Source organism: Cervus elaphus, chromosome 5 (assembly GCF_910594005.1).
Source record: "Cervus elaphus chromosome 5, mCerEla1.1, whole genome shotgun sequence".
NCBI classification, from domain to species: Eukaryota; Metazoa; Chordata; class Mammalia; order Artiodactyla; family Cervidae; genus Cervus; species Cervus elaphus.
In genome coordinates this window covers 99,820,465-99,837,083 of record NC_057819.1, presented here as the reverse complement: position 1 = coordinate 99,837,083, position 16,619 = coordinate 99,820,465, and the positions used below count along the sequence as shown (strand labels likewise).

At 50.1% G+C, this 16,619-nt stretch overlaps 2 protein-coding genes, 3 non-coding genes and 1 pseudogene across 6 annotated transcripts; all 6 read right to left on the bottom strand.

The window, feature by feature from the left end:
• Positions 1-44: 44 nt before the first annotated feature.
• On the bottom strand, positions 45-6,046 carry EIF4A1 (eukaryotic translation initiation factor 4A1). 2 transcript variants are annotated; one of them, XM_043903718.1, is made up of 11 exons: positions 6,009-6,046; positions 4,577-4,625; positions 4,029-4,161; positions 3,426-3,565; positions 2,341-2,509; positions 1,892-2,001; positions 1,584-1,727; positions 1,358-1,495; positions 1,153-1,242; positions 818-897; positions 45-705 (listed from the first exon to the last, which is right to left on the bottom strand). In XM_043903718.1, exons 1-11 carry the CDS (start codon positions 6,029-6,031, stop codon positions 561-563), a joined length of 1,221 nt encoding a protein of 406 aa, XP_043759653.1. In that variant the 5' UTR covers positions 6,032-6,046; the 3' UTR covers positions 45-560. The 2 variants fall into 2 exon arrangements, with proteins under 2 accessions (XP_043759653.1, XP_043759652.1); XM_043903717.1 differs by lacking the exon at positions 6,009-6,046 and adding an exon at positions 5,339-5,379.
• LOC122695882 lies at positions 966-1,108 on the bottom strand. The gene has a single exon (XR_006341619.1). It is a non-coding gene; the product is annotated as a small nucleolar RNA SNORA67 (small nucleolar RNA).
• LOC122695950 lies at positions 2,092-2,231 on the bottom strand. Its single transcript, XR_006341674.1, has one exon. It is a non-coding gene; the product is annotated as a small nucleolar RNA SNORD10 (small nucleolar RNA).
• Positions 2,997-3,141, bottom strand: LOC122695917 (annotated as a pseudogene).
• LOC122695915 lies at positions 3,860-3,994 on the bottom strand. The gene has a single exon (XR_006341647.1). It is a non-coding gene; the product is annotated as a small nucleolar RNA SNORA48 (small nucleolar RNA).
• An 889-nt stretch (positions 6,047-6,935) lies between the features above and the next one.
• SENP3 (SUMO specific peptidase 3) lies at positions 6,936-16,310 on the bottom strand. The gene is made up of 11 exons (XM_043903713.1): positions 16,055-16,310; positions 14,164-14,889; positions 11,566-11,805; positions 11,364-11,475; positions 10,838-10,985; positions 10,661-10,708; positions 10,170-10,247; positions 8,367-8,504; positions 8,099-8,182; positions 7,926-7,976; positions 6,936-7,470 (listed from the first exon to the last, which is right to left on the bottom strand). Exons 2-11 carry the CDS (start codon positions 14,876-14,878, stop codon positions 7,360-7,362), a joined length of 1,725 nt encoding a protein of 574 aa, XP_043759648.1. The 5' UTR covers positions 14,879-14,889; positions 16,055-16,310; the 3' UTR covers positions 6,936-7,359.
• Positions 16,311-16,619: the final 309 nt, after the last annotated feature.

Sequence of the window (16,619 nt, the reverse complement as noted above, 5' to 3'; positions counted from 1 at the left end):
AGGTGGGAGGGAAGAGGAGGGAAGAAATGAGAAGCCAAGGCAGGCAGTTTCCAAGTCATTTTATTCAGAATTTTGTGTTTGTTTCCTGAATCAATAAATACTATACAAAACAATGTAAAAATGGCTACCATTTTCTCTCCCCTGCTCCCCCCACCTGGGGACAATCCCCTGGGCTACCTAGCTCAGGGGTTCGCCCTCCAGATTTGGCCCAGCAGATGAGGTGGAGCAAAATTGTAGCCCCTACTGAATGAATGTTTTCAGAGGAATTCAGCTGGGGTGGGAGAGCCTCTAGGGTTTGGAGGTTGACTAGGTTAGGGAAATGGATTAGTGTTTTCGGGAGAAGAAGACGGCGCCTACCCCAAAGAAAAGGGTGTCTAAAATGTTCACGGTTCCTTCTTTTGCCTCAAAAAGTGACATTTATTCAAAGAGTCAAAGAAAAAAAAAAGAAAAAAATGACAAGATGTCCATCCCTTGGCTCCCTTCCCTCCCCCCTCCTGCTGCTCCTCAGCCCCCTCCAAGGTTTTATCCCTGGCTGGTGCTAGGTAGCACAACAGCCCCCCTCAGATGAGGTCAGCAACATTGAGGGGCATTTCCTCAATGGAGGTGTTGTAGAAGGTCTCGATGTCTCGAAGAGTCCTCTTGTCTTCTTCTGTCACCATGTTAATAGCCACACCCTTACGGCCAAAACGTCCACCACGACCGATTCTGGAACAAGTGAGGATAAAGGAAAATAGAAAAATCAGAAGCTTCTCTGTAGGGAGGATTGGGCAAGAGGGAGTTGGACTGGGTTGGTTAACAAGACCAGATTTTCATTTACCTGTGGATATAGTTTTCCCTATTGGTGGGGAGGTCATAGTTGATGACTAAGGAAACTTGCTGTACATCAATGCCTCTGGCCTATGTAAAGAAAGAAGGCAGTTTCAGTATGCGAATGAGAAAGCACAAGCCTATCCAGGATTAAGCATACATGTAGGCAGCCAAAGGCAGGCAAAGGAAATGAACACCCCCTTTCCTCAGACACCTGAGGCGTGCCAGATTTTATTCCAAGTTGCTACTTTCCTGAAGAGGGGCACTAGTAGGCCCCTTGGAAGAGGGAATCACCTTGGATTCTCTTCTCTTCCTTCCAGTCTTGTCCAATGCCCTTCTACTCACCAGTAGGTCAGTGGTAATCAATACTCTGCTAGAGCCAGAGCGGAACTCCCTCATGATAACGTCTCGTTCTTTTTGGTCCATGTCTCCGTGCTAAACAGGAAATGAAATGGTGTTAAGGGTAGGTCTGTTGCTTCTGAGAGAACTGGCTGTAAGTAATACTCTGACATGTTTTACTCTACTGGTAAACAAGGTAGAGGAACCTCACCATGGCAGAGACTGTGAAGTCTCGGGCATGCATCTTCTCGGTGAGCCAGTCCACCTTCCTCCGGGTGTTGATGAAGATGACTGCCTGGGTAATGGTCAGGGTTTCATACAAGTCGCACAGTGTGTCCAGCTTCCACTCCTGGGGGGGGGTGGGGGTGGGGAGGAGATCAGTCAGGGGCTATACCCAACAACTCACCACCAGGTCCGCCTCCTGCACTGGGCCCCACCTCTCGTTCCACATTGATGTAGAATTGACGGATACCCTCCAGCGTCAACTCTTCCTTCTTGACAAGAATTCTAATTGGGTCCCTCATGAACTTCTTGGTCACCTCAAGCACATCAGAAGGCATTGTAGCTGACAGCAAAACCACCTAATGAAAAAGAAAAGCAGCTTCAGGGTAGGGAATATTCCAGAATTCCATGGTTTCCCTGGCAGTTGATAAGTGCTCTTCTATCATCACCCCCAGGCACACCACAACCTATATGCAAAGCTATCAGTCATACAAGTAAGACGACCCCAATGTCCTGTCCTCACCTGGGTGTTGCTGTTGAGCTTCTGGAATATGTCATATATCTGGTCCTTGAATCCACGGCTTAACATTTCATCAGCTTCATCCAGTACAAACATCTTGATGTATTTGGGAGCTGCAAGAAAAAGGAAACACCAACAGGTAACTATTAAAAAATCTGAAATAAACCTAACTATCCTGATAAAGAACAGAGGATAGGCCGTCTGCTCTCAGAATACAAAGTTGATCCTTTGCCTGGGATCCCCTTTCCAGGCCAGACAACAGCCTTGGGAAGTAGAACACTACCTGGGCTGAGATGACAGGGAAGCCAGGCTCAGATGACACGCATGGGGTTCATCACAGAGCAGCTCTTTCAGAGTATATCATTGGGAATGAAATTATAACCAAATTAAGAAACTGGAAAAAAGCATGCATAGGGAAGTGACCCAGAGAACTAGAAATCTGATGCACTCACACAAGTATCTCCGGTTAAGCATGTCGAACACACGGCCTGGGGTACCCACGATGATATGAGGGGCTTCCATCTGCAGCTTCTGCACCTCAGCACGTACATTGGTACCCCCAATGCAGGCATGGCACGAGGCACCCATGTAATCTCCTAAGGCCATAACTACCTTCTGTATCTGAATCAGAATAAGAACAGTGCCTGTATATTAGCTCCAACTGCCAGGCCCCATTTTAAACACTACTATTAAGCTAACCCCTCAAGCAAGAAACCAATAAACATACCATGTAAGATTAAGATCTCTGCTGATAAAAGGGAGACTCAGAATTTGAACTCAGGATGGCTCCTGAATGTACACAGATTCACAAAAATAGCCCTGAAATAATTTCTGTACGGTCACTATTGTATCCTCTTGTAGTCCTGTCATAGGACCTATGTTAGATCTTCACTCTCGAATCGTATTCTAGACCCTAAGGCCCCAGAGGAGAGCTCTACATAACTTCTTGCTTACATTATCTTTGTTCAGAAGTTAGGCACAGAATGACCATGACACCTTCATAGAACATTACAAGAATACATTCCCTTAAACCAGATTAACAGTCAACTTATGAGACATGGGTTTCTGATATTTTCCTTTTCAAGACTAAAGAAAACAGCCCTGTATTTTATGTGCCCCAGGCATGAAATAGCTCTGGCCACCAATCCAGGCATCAAGCTAGGATGAACAAAGGACTAGACATCTGCTTTGCCCCTGACTGATATAAGAGCAACACCACCAATCAGGTGCCTCTTTGCCCATTGCCAGGGAGTTTTGTTCATAAAATGGCCAAACTTGCCCAGCCAGCTAGGCTCCACCCAGCAGCCTTTTCATCTGACTCAGGAAATGGGTGGAGTAAGGGATGCTTATAGTGTTTGGTTAGAAAAAGCTTATAATTAACCTAATAAGTCTTGAGACCTGGAAGTCATCAACCGACTTCACATCACCTGTTTTCCCCTTACTTCAGTTCTAAAAACAGTGGTGGTTAGGGTACATACATCTGGTTTCTGCTGATCATTTCTAAATGAGTCCTTCAGGGGAAGGAAGGTAAACTCACCTGCTGGGCCAACTCTCTAGTGGGTGCCAGGACCAAGGCCTGGGTGGCCTTTAGATCTAATTCAATCTGTTGCAGAATTGATATGGCAAAAGTGGCTGTTTTCCCAGTCCCAGATTGGGCTTGAGCAATCACATCATAACCTAAACACAAATTGGGACAGAAATTTGACATGGTAGAAAGCATTCTTTGGAATCATGGGACATTCAAAAGCCCTGCTGAATGAGATCAAAGCAGCAACCAACAAAGATGTTATGTGCTCAGCAATAAGTGCCTCAGACTTTTTGACAACGTAGTACCCAAACAGGAACAGAACTGAAAACTGGGCCAAGTTTCAGTCATTTAGTACTGCAACAAAATTAGTCTAGCAATATAGCTGTAAAAAGCCAACAAGATATGGCCAAAACACTACCTCAGAGATTAAACCAGCAGTCAATCCATGTGTCCAGGGCATGAACCAGGCATGGGCACAGAGCAAAAGCCAAGCTGGGATAAACAAGGAGTTGTTTTGTCCCTCACTGATATGAGACAGCCACCACCAACCAGGTGCCACTCTACCCAGGTCAGGGACAGTTCAGAACTTGTTCTAGGGCAGAGGGATCTTACCCTTGATACAAGGAAGAATGGCTCGCTGCTGGATGGCAGAGGGCTTCTCAAAACCATAGGCATATATGCCACGGAGGAGTGACTCTGAGAGGTTCATGTCATCAAAGCTGTCGACAATCTCATTCCAGTTACTCTGCAGAAAGCAAAACAATCAGCAGAAATGGGGTTGTGCTTCTGTGTAAGAGCAAACAGGCCCCTGTACCTGCACCAAAACTTCAGAACCCACAATCTCTCTTCAACCCACGGAAGCCAGCTGGTTGGTTCTACTCAGCCTGGGAAACCACCCTAGGAGGTCAGCCCACCTGTAAACAGTGAAGCTGGCTGTTAATACAAGGAAGAACAGAATTTGGATGACATGTTTCAAACGTTATTACCATAAAGACACTAAAATTACCTACCTACCTATCTGGGGGTTTTAAGCTAAATAGCACAGATGAATCCTGGGTTCTGGTTTTATTTATTAAATCCCCACTGCAAAATCGAAGTAATGCTACCAGCACTCCCTTTCCCAGAGCTGAAAGATAAGGGTGGGAGGGATCCAGCCTCACCTCGATGACGCCTTCGGGTTCCATCCCATCGGGGCCATTGTCTCTGGATCTGTTGGTTTAAAAACATGAGTATGTAGAAATCCTGACAGGCAATCTCTTCCTACCAGCAACCGGCTTTGCATGATGCCATCAGCCTTCACTCCCTATTCCAACCCTCACGAGAGTTCCCGTAAGACGCAAGTCATTTTACAACTGAGTCAAGCCTTTGCCCCATCCCGGGAGCGGCTCAGGCCAAGCCACCCCCGACACGATGGAGTAACGCTCCGTGAAGACCCAAAGGCTGGAAGGAACTGCGCTGCGCTTAAGGGGCGCGGAGGTGGTGCTTGCCTCCCGGCCCACGTGTCCCGGGCCCGGCGCTCCAAGCCCAAGCGCGTGCACCTCCCACCGTGGCCCCTGCCTGCCGGAAATCCCGCCCTCCACCTCCCAGACGCCGGGGTAGGACATCCCCTTCCCCCCACGTCACACCGCCCGCACCTCCCCCACTCCTCGAGCCCATCTCCCCCCCTCGCAATGCCCGGATGTGGGAGGCCGCGGGCGGTGGCGGCCTCACGCACAATGAGCCCCAGCCGAGCTAGCAAAGGGGCAGATTGCACAACACTTAGCAGCGAAGCGGCCTGGGGGAGGGGAACGCCTCGAGCAGCCATGTGCTTGCTCCCTCGACCACCCGGCGACGGCCCCCCACCCCCACTACAGGGAACAATCCACATCCCGCCCGCCCCCGTCGCGAAATGGCGTCGCCCTCCCATACCTCAGGCCGCTCACCCCTGAAGGAAAGTGGACCTGCCCATCCGCAGTTTGCCAATTGCCCGACTTGTGCGGCAAAACGGACCCGCCCGCCCGGCGCCGGGTGGGCTCCCGGTGCCTCACGCGGCCGCTCCTCGGGGTTAGGCTCGGTCCTGGCCGTCAAGAAAACCAGCACACTGAACGGCCGGCTTCTTCTCCCCCGACCCATAGCTTCACGCGACTAAGCGACTGGATTTATAGACCCAGGGACCCCCACCTTCGGCGAGTGGTACCGTCAGAATCCTTCGGAACCCCGAGCGCGCGAGCCCTCCCTCCAGCAGCAATCGGACCGGCGGCTTCGGACCACGCAAACCCGCCTCTATCTTTCCCCACTAAAAGTCGCGACCTCGCCGCCCGACTCAGTGACGGGGCTTCGCCCACCGCGTCGGTCGAAGGTCCCTCACTAACCTCGCGCGCTAGGTCCCGAAAGCCGAGCTGTCCTCGGCCTCTCCCAGGGCCTGGCGGCAACGTCGGTCGTGGACCCGCCCCTCACCCCCCCGCGCCCGCCCCACGCGACGGATCCTCCCGTGTTGAGTCTCCCCTCAACCCTGGGGGGCCTAGGGCTGGGGGGCCTCAGCTCCCCCCACTGGAGTCTTCAAAAGGGGTAGCAAGGTAAGTAGCCACAACCTCTTGCAAATATCTTTCTTACCGAGAATCCTGACTCGCAGACATGATCCTTAGAAACTAGGGCGGAGTGCCCGCCTATCGACAACTTATAGAGCACCCGACCCCGCCCCAGCCATCGCATTGGCTTGACCGCCTCGGCCCCGCCTGCCGCCTCTCAGCAACCCGGCGTGACGTCAATTCGTAGGCGCCCAGGCACGCAGCCACCATTCGATAACTTGAGCGCCTATCAAGGTGAAGACCCGCCCCGCAACCTCATTGGCTAAAGGACCCGCCTTTCTTGCCGGTACGGAAGTGACATACGGGAGTCAGGCCTCGAGGCCTGGCAGCCATCTTGGGGCCCTGCACCCCTACACGTGCGGAGGCGAGAGTGCCCTGGTCATGTGGCCTAGCGCGCCCTATCAGGCAAGGGGGGGGCGAGGTTTCAGCCTCCAGGGACTTCCGGGCTCCCGGGACTACCACTTTCGTCGATCTCTACGCCAGGTCTCCACTGGACCTACGTTTAATTTTGTTCTTTCATGCACCAACGATAAGTCAGACACCAAACCCCGAATGTGCAGAGATAATGGAATCAAGAACCATCCACCAGCGGCTAGGAGGGTTCCTGGGCTGGAAGAAGGGATGGAGTAACTGATTTATGAGTTTACTAGCATCTGGGGTTGCTGTCATAAATACTGCCGGCCCCCTTAAGTGTGCTGTTTCCCCAACTTTAGCACCTCTCAAGCTCTCCCTTATTTTTGAGGCTTACCAACCCTATGTACTTCCAGCCTGGCGTCCCCCACTGGGGGATTCTTTTTGTTGACGGCATGGTGGTGGTGCTGTCCGAGCCACGCATGGAAAGCTCGCCCCAGCAGTCTTAAATACCATAAGGGGAAGCTAACAGCACTGGCTGGAGGAAAGCCTGAGAGCATATCCACTAGGTTGAGGCCCCTTAAGGAAGACCACCACTATGTATCTCCAAAGGATCCTTTATTGACAGAGGAGGACCGTGGCATTTATATATATATATAAAAAATGTTTGACGATTTGGCAGGCAGTAATCCCATTGCCCGCCCACCACCCCTAGATTTTTCTGCCCCCCACCCCCGCCCTGCACATGGAAGGGAGATGACTGCCCCACCCAGGCCACAAGGCCATACTCCCTTGCAGACAGCGGGAAATAGGGGATTTTCCATGGCCACCCCTTGAACATCAGATATCAACAAGTATTCTCTCAAAGGGAAAAAAAATACAGAAATCAAAACATTTAAATATGAAAAACCAAAGGGAACTGGGTGGAAAAAGGCTAAAGACAAAAGGAACTTGAGTTTCTTGGGAAGAGTCTCCCATGTTCCCCTGCCCATTAACGAATGGGCTTGAGGCCTGGGATACGAGGCTCACACAGTGAGTTTGCAGTGACACAGCTCCTTGTAGATCTGCCGACGAAGTTTGGGCATGTCCTGCTGAGTGAAGCTGAATGGCTGAGACAGGGCCAGGTGCTTGCAATACTGGGGTTAACAAAGCAGGCCATGAGAACCACCTACTGAGCACACCCGCCCCCTCCCCCAATCAGGACCTGTGCTACATATTTCTTTTGATACACCTCTCACTGGATCTTTCCAAGAATATTCCCATTTCACAAACAAAACCAAGGTCCCATACGCTGGGGTTCAAAAAAAGTCTGACTGTAAAGCAAAGATTCCTATTTGGTACACAAAATATCAAGTGTTAACAGAAAACACTTTGCATTGTGAGGATCAGAGGCAGCTATATCAGGGCCAGAGCCCAAGGAACCAGTCCCAACACAGTATGGAGAAGCCAAGAGAGGACCAATGAAATCAGGGTTTCTGCATTCTAACACGTAGGGTTACTCCCACTAGGTAAGTGGTTTTAAGTCAAATGAGGGAGGCCAAACAGCTTCCCCCTCCCTCCCAACTCTTTAACCCACCTACTATCTGCTTACCTGCAACACAAAGGCGCCACAGTCACTGTCATTATTCTGCCTGGCCACATTCTGGAGAATAAAAAGAAGGTAAGCCCTTCTCCTGGAGACCCTACAGGTATAGATTCAACTTCTGCCTCTTACCACACCCCCCACCAGCCCTAACCCTGCTTAAATCTCCTCTAGGAACTTACCATTTTGAAGTAACCTTTCCAGCCCTGGTGGAAATCCAGCCGGTCTTTCTTCACTGCCTCTGCCTGCAGATACTTGGCAATATGCTATGTAGATGGAGGAAAGGAGGAAGTGAACCTCTACATTTCCCAACTGAACCCAAGCTGTGCTGGTCACAGGCACCAAGCCCAGGTTGCTCATCAGAGACCCAAAACCCAACCTTCTGCCTGAAATGCCTTGCCACTAGATGATCTCCCCACATTCTGCCCATCTTTCCCTTTCCTCTCAAACCTTAGGGCAGCGGCGGTTCAGGGTGCGCTGCGAATCAAAATAGGTGATGGTGCGCCGCCTCACGTCAACAGAGATGAGGGACCAATGCACCTCCAGGTGGATGGGGATTAGCAGGAGCTCTTTATTGAAGATGTCCACCTAAGGAGGCAGGGCTGGAGATCAGGTAAGACAGCATAGGAATCCTGCTAATTGCTACGAGGGTTCTAAAGGAGGAGCAGGCAAGGAGCTAAGTGGAAGAACTCAACACCCAGCCCCTGGACTGTGAGGCAAGGCCCAGCATCTGGATATCTGGATTCTTGGGCTTGAGGAAAGCAGGACAGAGGAGGTGGTACAGAACAAACACTGGCGGGCCCAGGATAGCCCAGGTACTTTTTACACATTAAAGATACAAGTGCTTAGTAGGCTCAGGATCCTGGAGCCAGACTCTCAGGGTTCAAACTCAGCTCCTCCATGTACTAGCTTATGACCCAAGCAAGTTACTTAGTAACTCTGTACCTCAATTCCTTTTTCTGTAAGACTGAAAATAACAGTATCTACCCTCACCTGTTTGTTACACAGATTAAACTAGTTAATATCCATAATACACTAAGAACAATGATATCCATAATACACTAAGAACAATGCACGGCACCTAACAGATGCTCAATCAGTTAACACAACAATTCTGAAACAAAGTTCTCATGAGGAAACTGGCTTGGAAAAGTAAAGCAACCTGCTCAAGGTGAGAGAAGTAAGAGATGACAGAGGCGGGATTTAAACGCAGGCATATAGAAAGCCTGTTCTTTCTGAGGAGTCACCCCACCTCTACAGGGAGACAGGAATTAAGAAATGCTGGAGGCAGTGGCCCTATCTCACTGTAGAAATTTCCTGGCCTTTGAATCGGAGGACAGGTAAACTAATCGGAATGGAGAAAAAAACTTTCCCACCCCACCAGACCTGCTGCCCTCCGCCTTAATTATTTTCCCCAGTAACTTAGGCCAAAAACCTAGGCATCATCCTTGATTGCTATCTTTTCCTCATCTCTCATGTCCAATTCATCAGAAAGTCCTATTGGTTCTACCTACAAGAGCTACCCTAAATAAAACTACTTCTATCAATATTTCCACATTGACCACTCTGGTCCAAGTTTCTCATCAGGACTTCTCAGCTACTCTGTTTAGTCTGCCTGCTTCCACTCTTGCCCCCTTTCCCTCTATCAGCGAAATAGGAGTTTAAAACATGAATCACTTCCCAGATTGCTTGAAACTCTTCAATGGCTTCTTAGAACACAAAGAATAAAATCTACCCTGGTTGACCTGCCCTCCATGCCTCACATGATCTACTCTCTGACCACATTTTCTATGGTTTTTCCTTTGCTCACTCTGCTCCAATCACACAGGCAGCCACACGGGCCCTCTGATCCTCAAATGTTCTTTCTCGCTCTGTGTCCCATGTTCCCGGGGTTCCCTTTGCTTAGTATACCCTTGCCCAGATGTGCACAGGGCTGGCTCCTCCTCACTCAAGTATCAGCTAAGAGAAGCCTTCCTATCTAAAGTATCCAGCCCCATGCTACCACAGTACTGTTTTGTTTACAGCAAATTATCACTAGCTGTACTTTAACTGGCTTATTGATTCTCACCCCCAAAAGGTAGTAAGTTTTCCTTATTTAATACTGTATCCTTAATGCCCAGAATAGTACCTGGCACACAAAAGACATTTAATAAATACTTGAAAGTCTGAATGAACAGAATTGGGGAAAGGATTCACAGGAAACACAACTCTTTAGAGGCAAGGTGTTACATAAGATGTGAATTCATAACTCACGTTTTTGGTCCACCTTTTCACCCCATCATAACCTTTGGTACGGAGTTTATCATAGAAGAAACTGTTGAAGAAATGCACCTGTGCCAATGATACAAAGGAGCCAGGTGGACTCAACAGACCACAGGCCCTCCCGCCACGTGTCCTCTCCCCCGCCCATTCCATTTCATCACAGCTCGGACTGGTTTCCACAAACTCCAGTCCAACTTACTAAGGATAAAAAGCACAAACCGTTTTCAACCTCATCTTATAACTTCCCACCCTGATTTGTGCGGTTAGCCATTGGGGGAAAACACTACAGATTAGGGGAAAGGACTAGAACTGAAAAGTTCAGTACCAAGATTACAAATTTGAATTTAACAAATTACTTTCTACTGCCTCTCCCCAGAAAGAAGGACCCTCTTTATGTAAAATAGAAGACATGAAAGGGACTGAAAAAGCTGCTTAAAACTTCAGAAGTTTTCCCAGGGACTGAAGTATCTGGTTAGGCCTACCTTTTCAGGGACTGTATCCATGACCAGGTCTCCGTACATGTTCATCACCTGAGGAGAAGATGGGAGGCCACTTGCCATGGAGGGTGTGGCATGGGTACAGGGCTTCCCCACAGAGAGGGCCCCAAACACATTATTCCCCAAACCCCCTCTTGGGCCTGTTTCTCCACGCCCCCTCACCTGGTCATTGAGCCAGTTCTGTCCATACAAAGTCCCCAGGTCATCCATGGTCAGCACATGCCGCTTATAGGTGACTCGGAAGCCCCTCACCATGGCATTGCCTGGCATCCGTTGGTATGACTGGATCAACTGCAGCACCAGGCCCTTCCTGGGTAGGCCAAGGGTCGAGTCATGCAAGAGATTGGGGTGGGGGCGGTAGCTTGGGCATACAGAAGTACCTTCTACTGCCTAGAATAAGAATCTAAAACTTTTTCTTTGGGTCATGGGTCCTTTTGAGGACTTGCTAAAGGCACACTCCCCTGTAAGAAGCACAGGAATACTTAGGTCCACGTATTTCAGGGTCCCAGGTAAAGGCCCTCCCGGGTGGCTCACAGGGGCTTGGCACCTTGTCTGCAGATTCCTCCCCTTCAGTTCTAGCTTCCTCCTCCTCCCCGACTACATCCCTATGGGAGAAAAGGCAGCAGCATTCTCTCCCCATCTCTCAGGTCCCAGCCCTCTTCCAAAGAGCATCTCTTTCATGCCTTACCTGGAAGGTGCAGAAAATTCCTGCTGGAAAATGTCCTCTAGTTTCTCCACTACCTCATCAGTGCTGAGGGGGATGAGGCTGCCATAAGTCTGAAGGAATTCATCCAAGATGCCTGAGTGGAGGGAGGAGAGAAAAGTGAGACTCCAGACTCCGATCTCACAGTCAGCTGAGGGGAAAGACAACATCCTGGAGGGCTCCTTACTCTGCACACAGGTGACATGCTCCTCCCGCAGAGGGCTGTGCTGGCCAGCTTTCTCCCCAGGCCGCTCGGCCTCTTCTGCAGTGCCCACATCTGAGCCCTGAAAAAGCTCCTGGGCCACGTGGTCCCCGATGCTGCACACGTTGCTGATGAGGATGCTGGCATCAGGGGGTGCCAGACTTCGCTCTCCTTCTGGCCCTGGTGGTCCCCCAAAGCCATTGGGCAGAGTACAAGAGAGGAGACCTGCAACGCAGGGGAAACAGGATGGAGGCAAGAAACTCACTCAGATCAAAGACCAATGGGAAGATTAAATGAGGCACGCAAATTATAAGATCACGAGAAGGAGGAACTGAAACAAAATCTACCGGTACAAACACTAAAGAATGAAAACCCTAAAGCATGAGATAATTATGTCCAAGAGGTTATAAGCGACAAAGAGGAAGAGTTATTACAGGCATACCTCAGAGATATTGCGGGTTTGCTTCCAGACCACTACAATAAAGCAAATATTGTAATAAACTGAGTCACACAAATTTTGGGGTTTCCTGGTGCATATAAAACTTACCTTTACTATAATATAATTTATTAAGTGTGCAACATTATATCTAAAAAGCTATTTTAAAAATACTTTATTACACATGAAAAGATGCTCAACGTCACTAATCATCAGAAAAATGCACATCAAAACTACAATGAGGTATCACCTCACACTGGTCAGAATGGCCACCATCAAAAAGTCTACAAACAAGGACTCCCCGGGTAGTACAGTGGGTAAGAACCCACCTGCCAATGTGACCCCTGGTCAGAGAAGAGTCCACATGACATAGAGCAACTAAGCCCGTGTGTCTAGACCCTGTGCTCTGCAACAAGAGAAGCCACCACAACAAAGAAGAGCCCCCAACTCTCGACGACTAGAGAAAGCCCATGCACAGCAACAAAGACCCAGCAGAGTCAAAAAATAAACAAACCACCTCTGTCTTCTTAAAAAGAAAAAAGTCTAGAAACAATGTTGGAGAGGGTGTGGAGAAAAGGGAACCCTCCTACACTGTTGGTAGGAATGTAAGGTGATTCTCACTACAGAGAACAGTGTGGAGGCTCCTTAACTAAAAACAGGAACTACTGGATGACCCAGCAATCCCACTCCTGGGCATACATCTGGAGAAAACCCTTATCTGAAGATACCTGCACCCTGATGTTCACTGCAGCACTATTTACAGCCAAGACTATTTACAGCCAAGACATGGAAACAACCTAAACGTTCATCAACGGATGAATGGATAAAGACGTGGCCCATATAAACACTGGTATATTACTCAGCCATAAAATAAAGAATGAAAAAACTGCCATTTGCAGCAACATGGATGGACCTAGAGATTATCATACTAAGTGAAGTCAGAGAGAAACAAAAAGCTATCACTCGTACGTGGAACCTGATTTTTAAAAAAAAGATAAAATGAACTTATTTACAAATCAGAAACCAATTTATAGAAATACTGAAAACAAACTTATAGTTACCAAAGGAGAAATGTGGAAGCAAAGGATAAATCAGGAGCTTGGGATAAACATATACACAGTACTATATATAATATAGGACTTAGTATATATAGCACAGGGTACTCTATACTCAATATTCTGTGATAACCTGCATAAGAATCTAAAGAAGAATGAATATATTTATAACAGAATCACTTTGCTGTGCACCTGAAACTAACACCACACTGTAAATCAACTATATTCCAATAAAACAAAAATATTAAAAAAAAACTTCATTGCTAAAAATGCTATCATCTGAGCCTTCAGTGAGCAGTAACCTTCTCAGGGGTGGAGGCAATGAAACATTTCAAGAATTACCAAAACGTGACACAGACATGCTACTGAGCAAATACTGTTGGAAAAATGGCACTGATAAGACTTGCTCTACTCAGTGTTGCCACAGACCTTCAATTTGTAAAAAATGCAATGTCTCCGGAGTACAATAAAGTGAAGCGCAATGAAATGAGGTATGCCTGTACTCAAAAACAGGAGGAAAGCAAGAAAACACTAGGATTCAGAGAGATGTGAAGTTCAAAGATATTTCTCATAATGCCTAGCACGGTAGCATAGTACCTGGCATACAGCAAAGACTCAATAAATATGCAAATAATTAATAAAGACAGAGCCTGATGTTGTTTAGTTGGAGTTCTCCAAAAGAGAAACATTCTGAGTGAGAATGTCACACACAGCTGTCCAGGTGATGTACTCCTCTACCCAGAGAGATCCATCCCACCATCTAAGAATGAGATGTACATGCATGGGGCACTTACCCTCAGAGGCCAAATGAAGACAGAGTTCAAGCAGACACGACTGGCTTTTCTAAACCATGATTCCCTCTCTCATCTATGCACAGGGCACCTACTTAGGAATCCTGTTTCCCGGCCTTGACTCTCTTCCCAGACTTAGTTCCTGCTCGGAGTAGGGCTTAAAACATTGCACAACTGTTCTGCAACCTCTCTCTCTGCCCTCCTACTTTCCTTAGACCCAGCTCTTATCACAGCAAGAGACTCCTGATCTCCCAGGATCTTAGCCCTCTCCACCCTCTCCTCTGCCCCATTCCCACCTTACCGGAGTCAGGGCCCAGAGGAGACTTTGGAGTCCACCTTAATCCATCTTCCTCCATGGGGGCCCCAGAGGGCACTGGTGGAGATCCTCTCACCCCATCCTCAGCCATGAGAGCACCTAACAGACCCAGCCGGGGTGGAGGTGGTCCCCGGGGGGAGTCAAAACGACAGCAAGGGGATGGCACCTGTGGTGTCACGGCCCCTTCCCGGGGTGAAAGATGGTTCTTGGGGTGTGGGAGGTTCCGCCGCCGGCCCCGGTGGCGCCCCCAAAGCTTCCAGTGGAATGTCAGCGAGGTGCTTTTTGAGTAGAGCAGCATCCGGAAGGCTCTCATAGCTCTGCGACGGCGCTGTGAACAGGTTTTCCGATGAGTAGGGCGGGGAGGGCGCGGCCTCTGGGAAGCTCCCAGCTGACCCCATCTTGGGGGCAGCCTCCAAGCTGCCACTTCCTCCTCCTCATCTTCATCTTCGTCGTCCTCTTCTTCCTCCTCCTCTTCACTAGCTGAGGCATCAAAAGAGGGCCGAGGGACAGGGAGGCGTCTGGTTGGCACTGTGGTCCCTGACCCAGGGTCTGGCCCAAACCCTCCACCTGATTTGAGTCGGGGTTTGGGGGGTGGGGGCCAACGAAGACGCTCCCGCCTGGGACTTGAAAAAGCTGGGGCTATGCCGGGTCCAGGAGGCTCAGGCCCCCAAGACCCGGTCCCTTGTATAGTCTCTTTCATCTTCTAATAGCCTGGAAAACAAAAGTTGGAGTGTCAGAATCCAAACATCCTACACCCCAGATCCCACCTCTCTTTCTCAGCATGCATCTTCTGCAATTAGACACAAACTATGGAAAAGACAGATTTCAAGCAGACATGACTGGCTTTTCTAAACCAGGACTCCCGTTCCTTAGACCCAGCTCTTAACACCGCAAGAGACTCCTGCTCTCCCAGGATCTTAGCCCTCCCCACCCCCTCCTCTGCCCATTCCTAACTTCAGATCTTCCTTATAGTTAACATGGTCCACAAGCTGCCCTTTTATAGTCTGTGCCACCATCTCTCTCCTGCCCAGCTAGAGGCAAGGAAGAATGGCTAAGCAGCAGGCCTCAGGGTTCTTATTTCTCAGATCCCCACGTCAAGCCTAGTATTTTCAGGCTCCACTTCTCTACTTGAATACCACCAGGGGCTTCCCTGGTAGGTGACGGTAAAGAATCCGCCTTCAACGCAGAAGACCTAGGTTCCATTCCTCAGTCAGGAAATTCCTGGAGAAGGAAATGGCAACCCACTCCAGTATTCTTTTGCCTGGAGAATTCCATGGACGGAGGAGCCTGGCGGGCTACCATGGGGTAGCAAAGAGTCGGACACGACTGAGCACTAACACAAGTCTACTGGCACAAGAGATATCCTAATTGAGAGTTAGTAAGGGAAATGGCTCAGTACGGGAATACTGACATGGTAAAGAGATACGTGAGAACACAACTTCCGCCAGGAATCCGTAAACGAGAGTGAGAAGAGAGTTCTCCATCACCGAGGAATGAATGGGGTGTGTGGGCATGCTCGGGTCGTCTCAGGAGGGAATGGGGATACGAGGGCTACGGTTCAGGTCATAAAATTTAATGAGAAGGGAAGGATTTTAGAGGAAACTGAAAGAGAACCGGATGGCGCTTAAGGAGCCGAGTCAAGGCGCGCTGAGACGGAACTCAGCCGAGCCAGGTTGGCCCAGCCCCCTTCCTGCTCCGTCCTGGGGACCAGAATGCGTCCCAGCACCGGTGCGGTCCTACAAGCTCGGGAGACTCCGCGTGCAAGGGCCTTATAAAGCCCCTTCGAGGGCTTCCTGGGCCCCCGTTAGGTGGGAATGGGGTTCAGAAATGGGAGAGGCCGTGGCAGAGCTGGGGGGAGGGGAGGGGGCGTCCTCACCCAGAGCGGGGAAGCCGGGCGGACAGGCCCGAGGGCGGGCGTCTCCGGCCTCAGGCTTCCCGGCTCATCTCTCCGGCGGCGGCGGCGGCGGCCCCACCACTTCTGCTGTCTTCAGGCGCAGCCGTCTCAATTCAGGATTCCAACGCTTCTGGGCCGCGCGCCGCGCCGCCCCGCCGCGGCCGCCTCTTGCTCTGCTTCAGCCTCCACCTCCACCACCTCCCCCTCCTCCTCCTCCTTCCCCTCCCTCGAGCCCCAGGCCCACCGGCGGCGATGGCGCACAATTAGTGCGTCACACCCGGCGAACAGCGCCGGCGGGGCCACCACGCGCCTAGCCCCGCCTACCCGAGAGCGTAGACGCCACGGGACCGTCCCGCCCACGCGCCCCACGCAGGGATGCGCCTGCGCACACCCGCTGAACCGAGCTGCGCCGGGCAGCCCCTCCATTAGTTCTTTTGCGCCTGCGTGTCCCGTGCCGATCTTCCGCCCTCCGCCCCCGCGCGGTGAACCCTGGTGTTCCTCGCTCCCCCGGGCCTGAACTGGGGGCCCTGATACGTGGGTCCAGTGA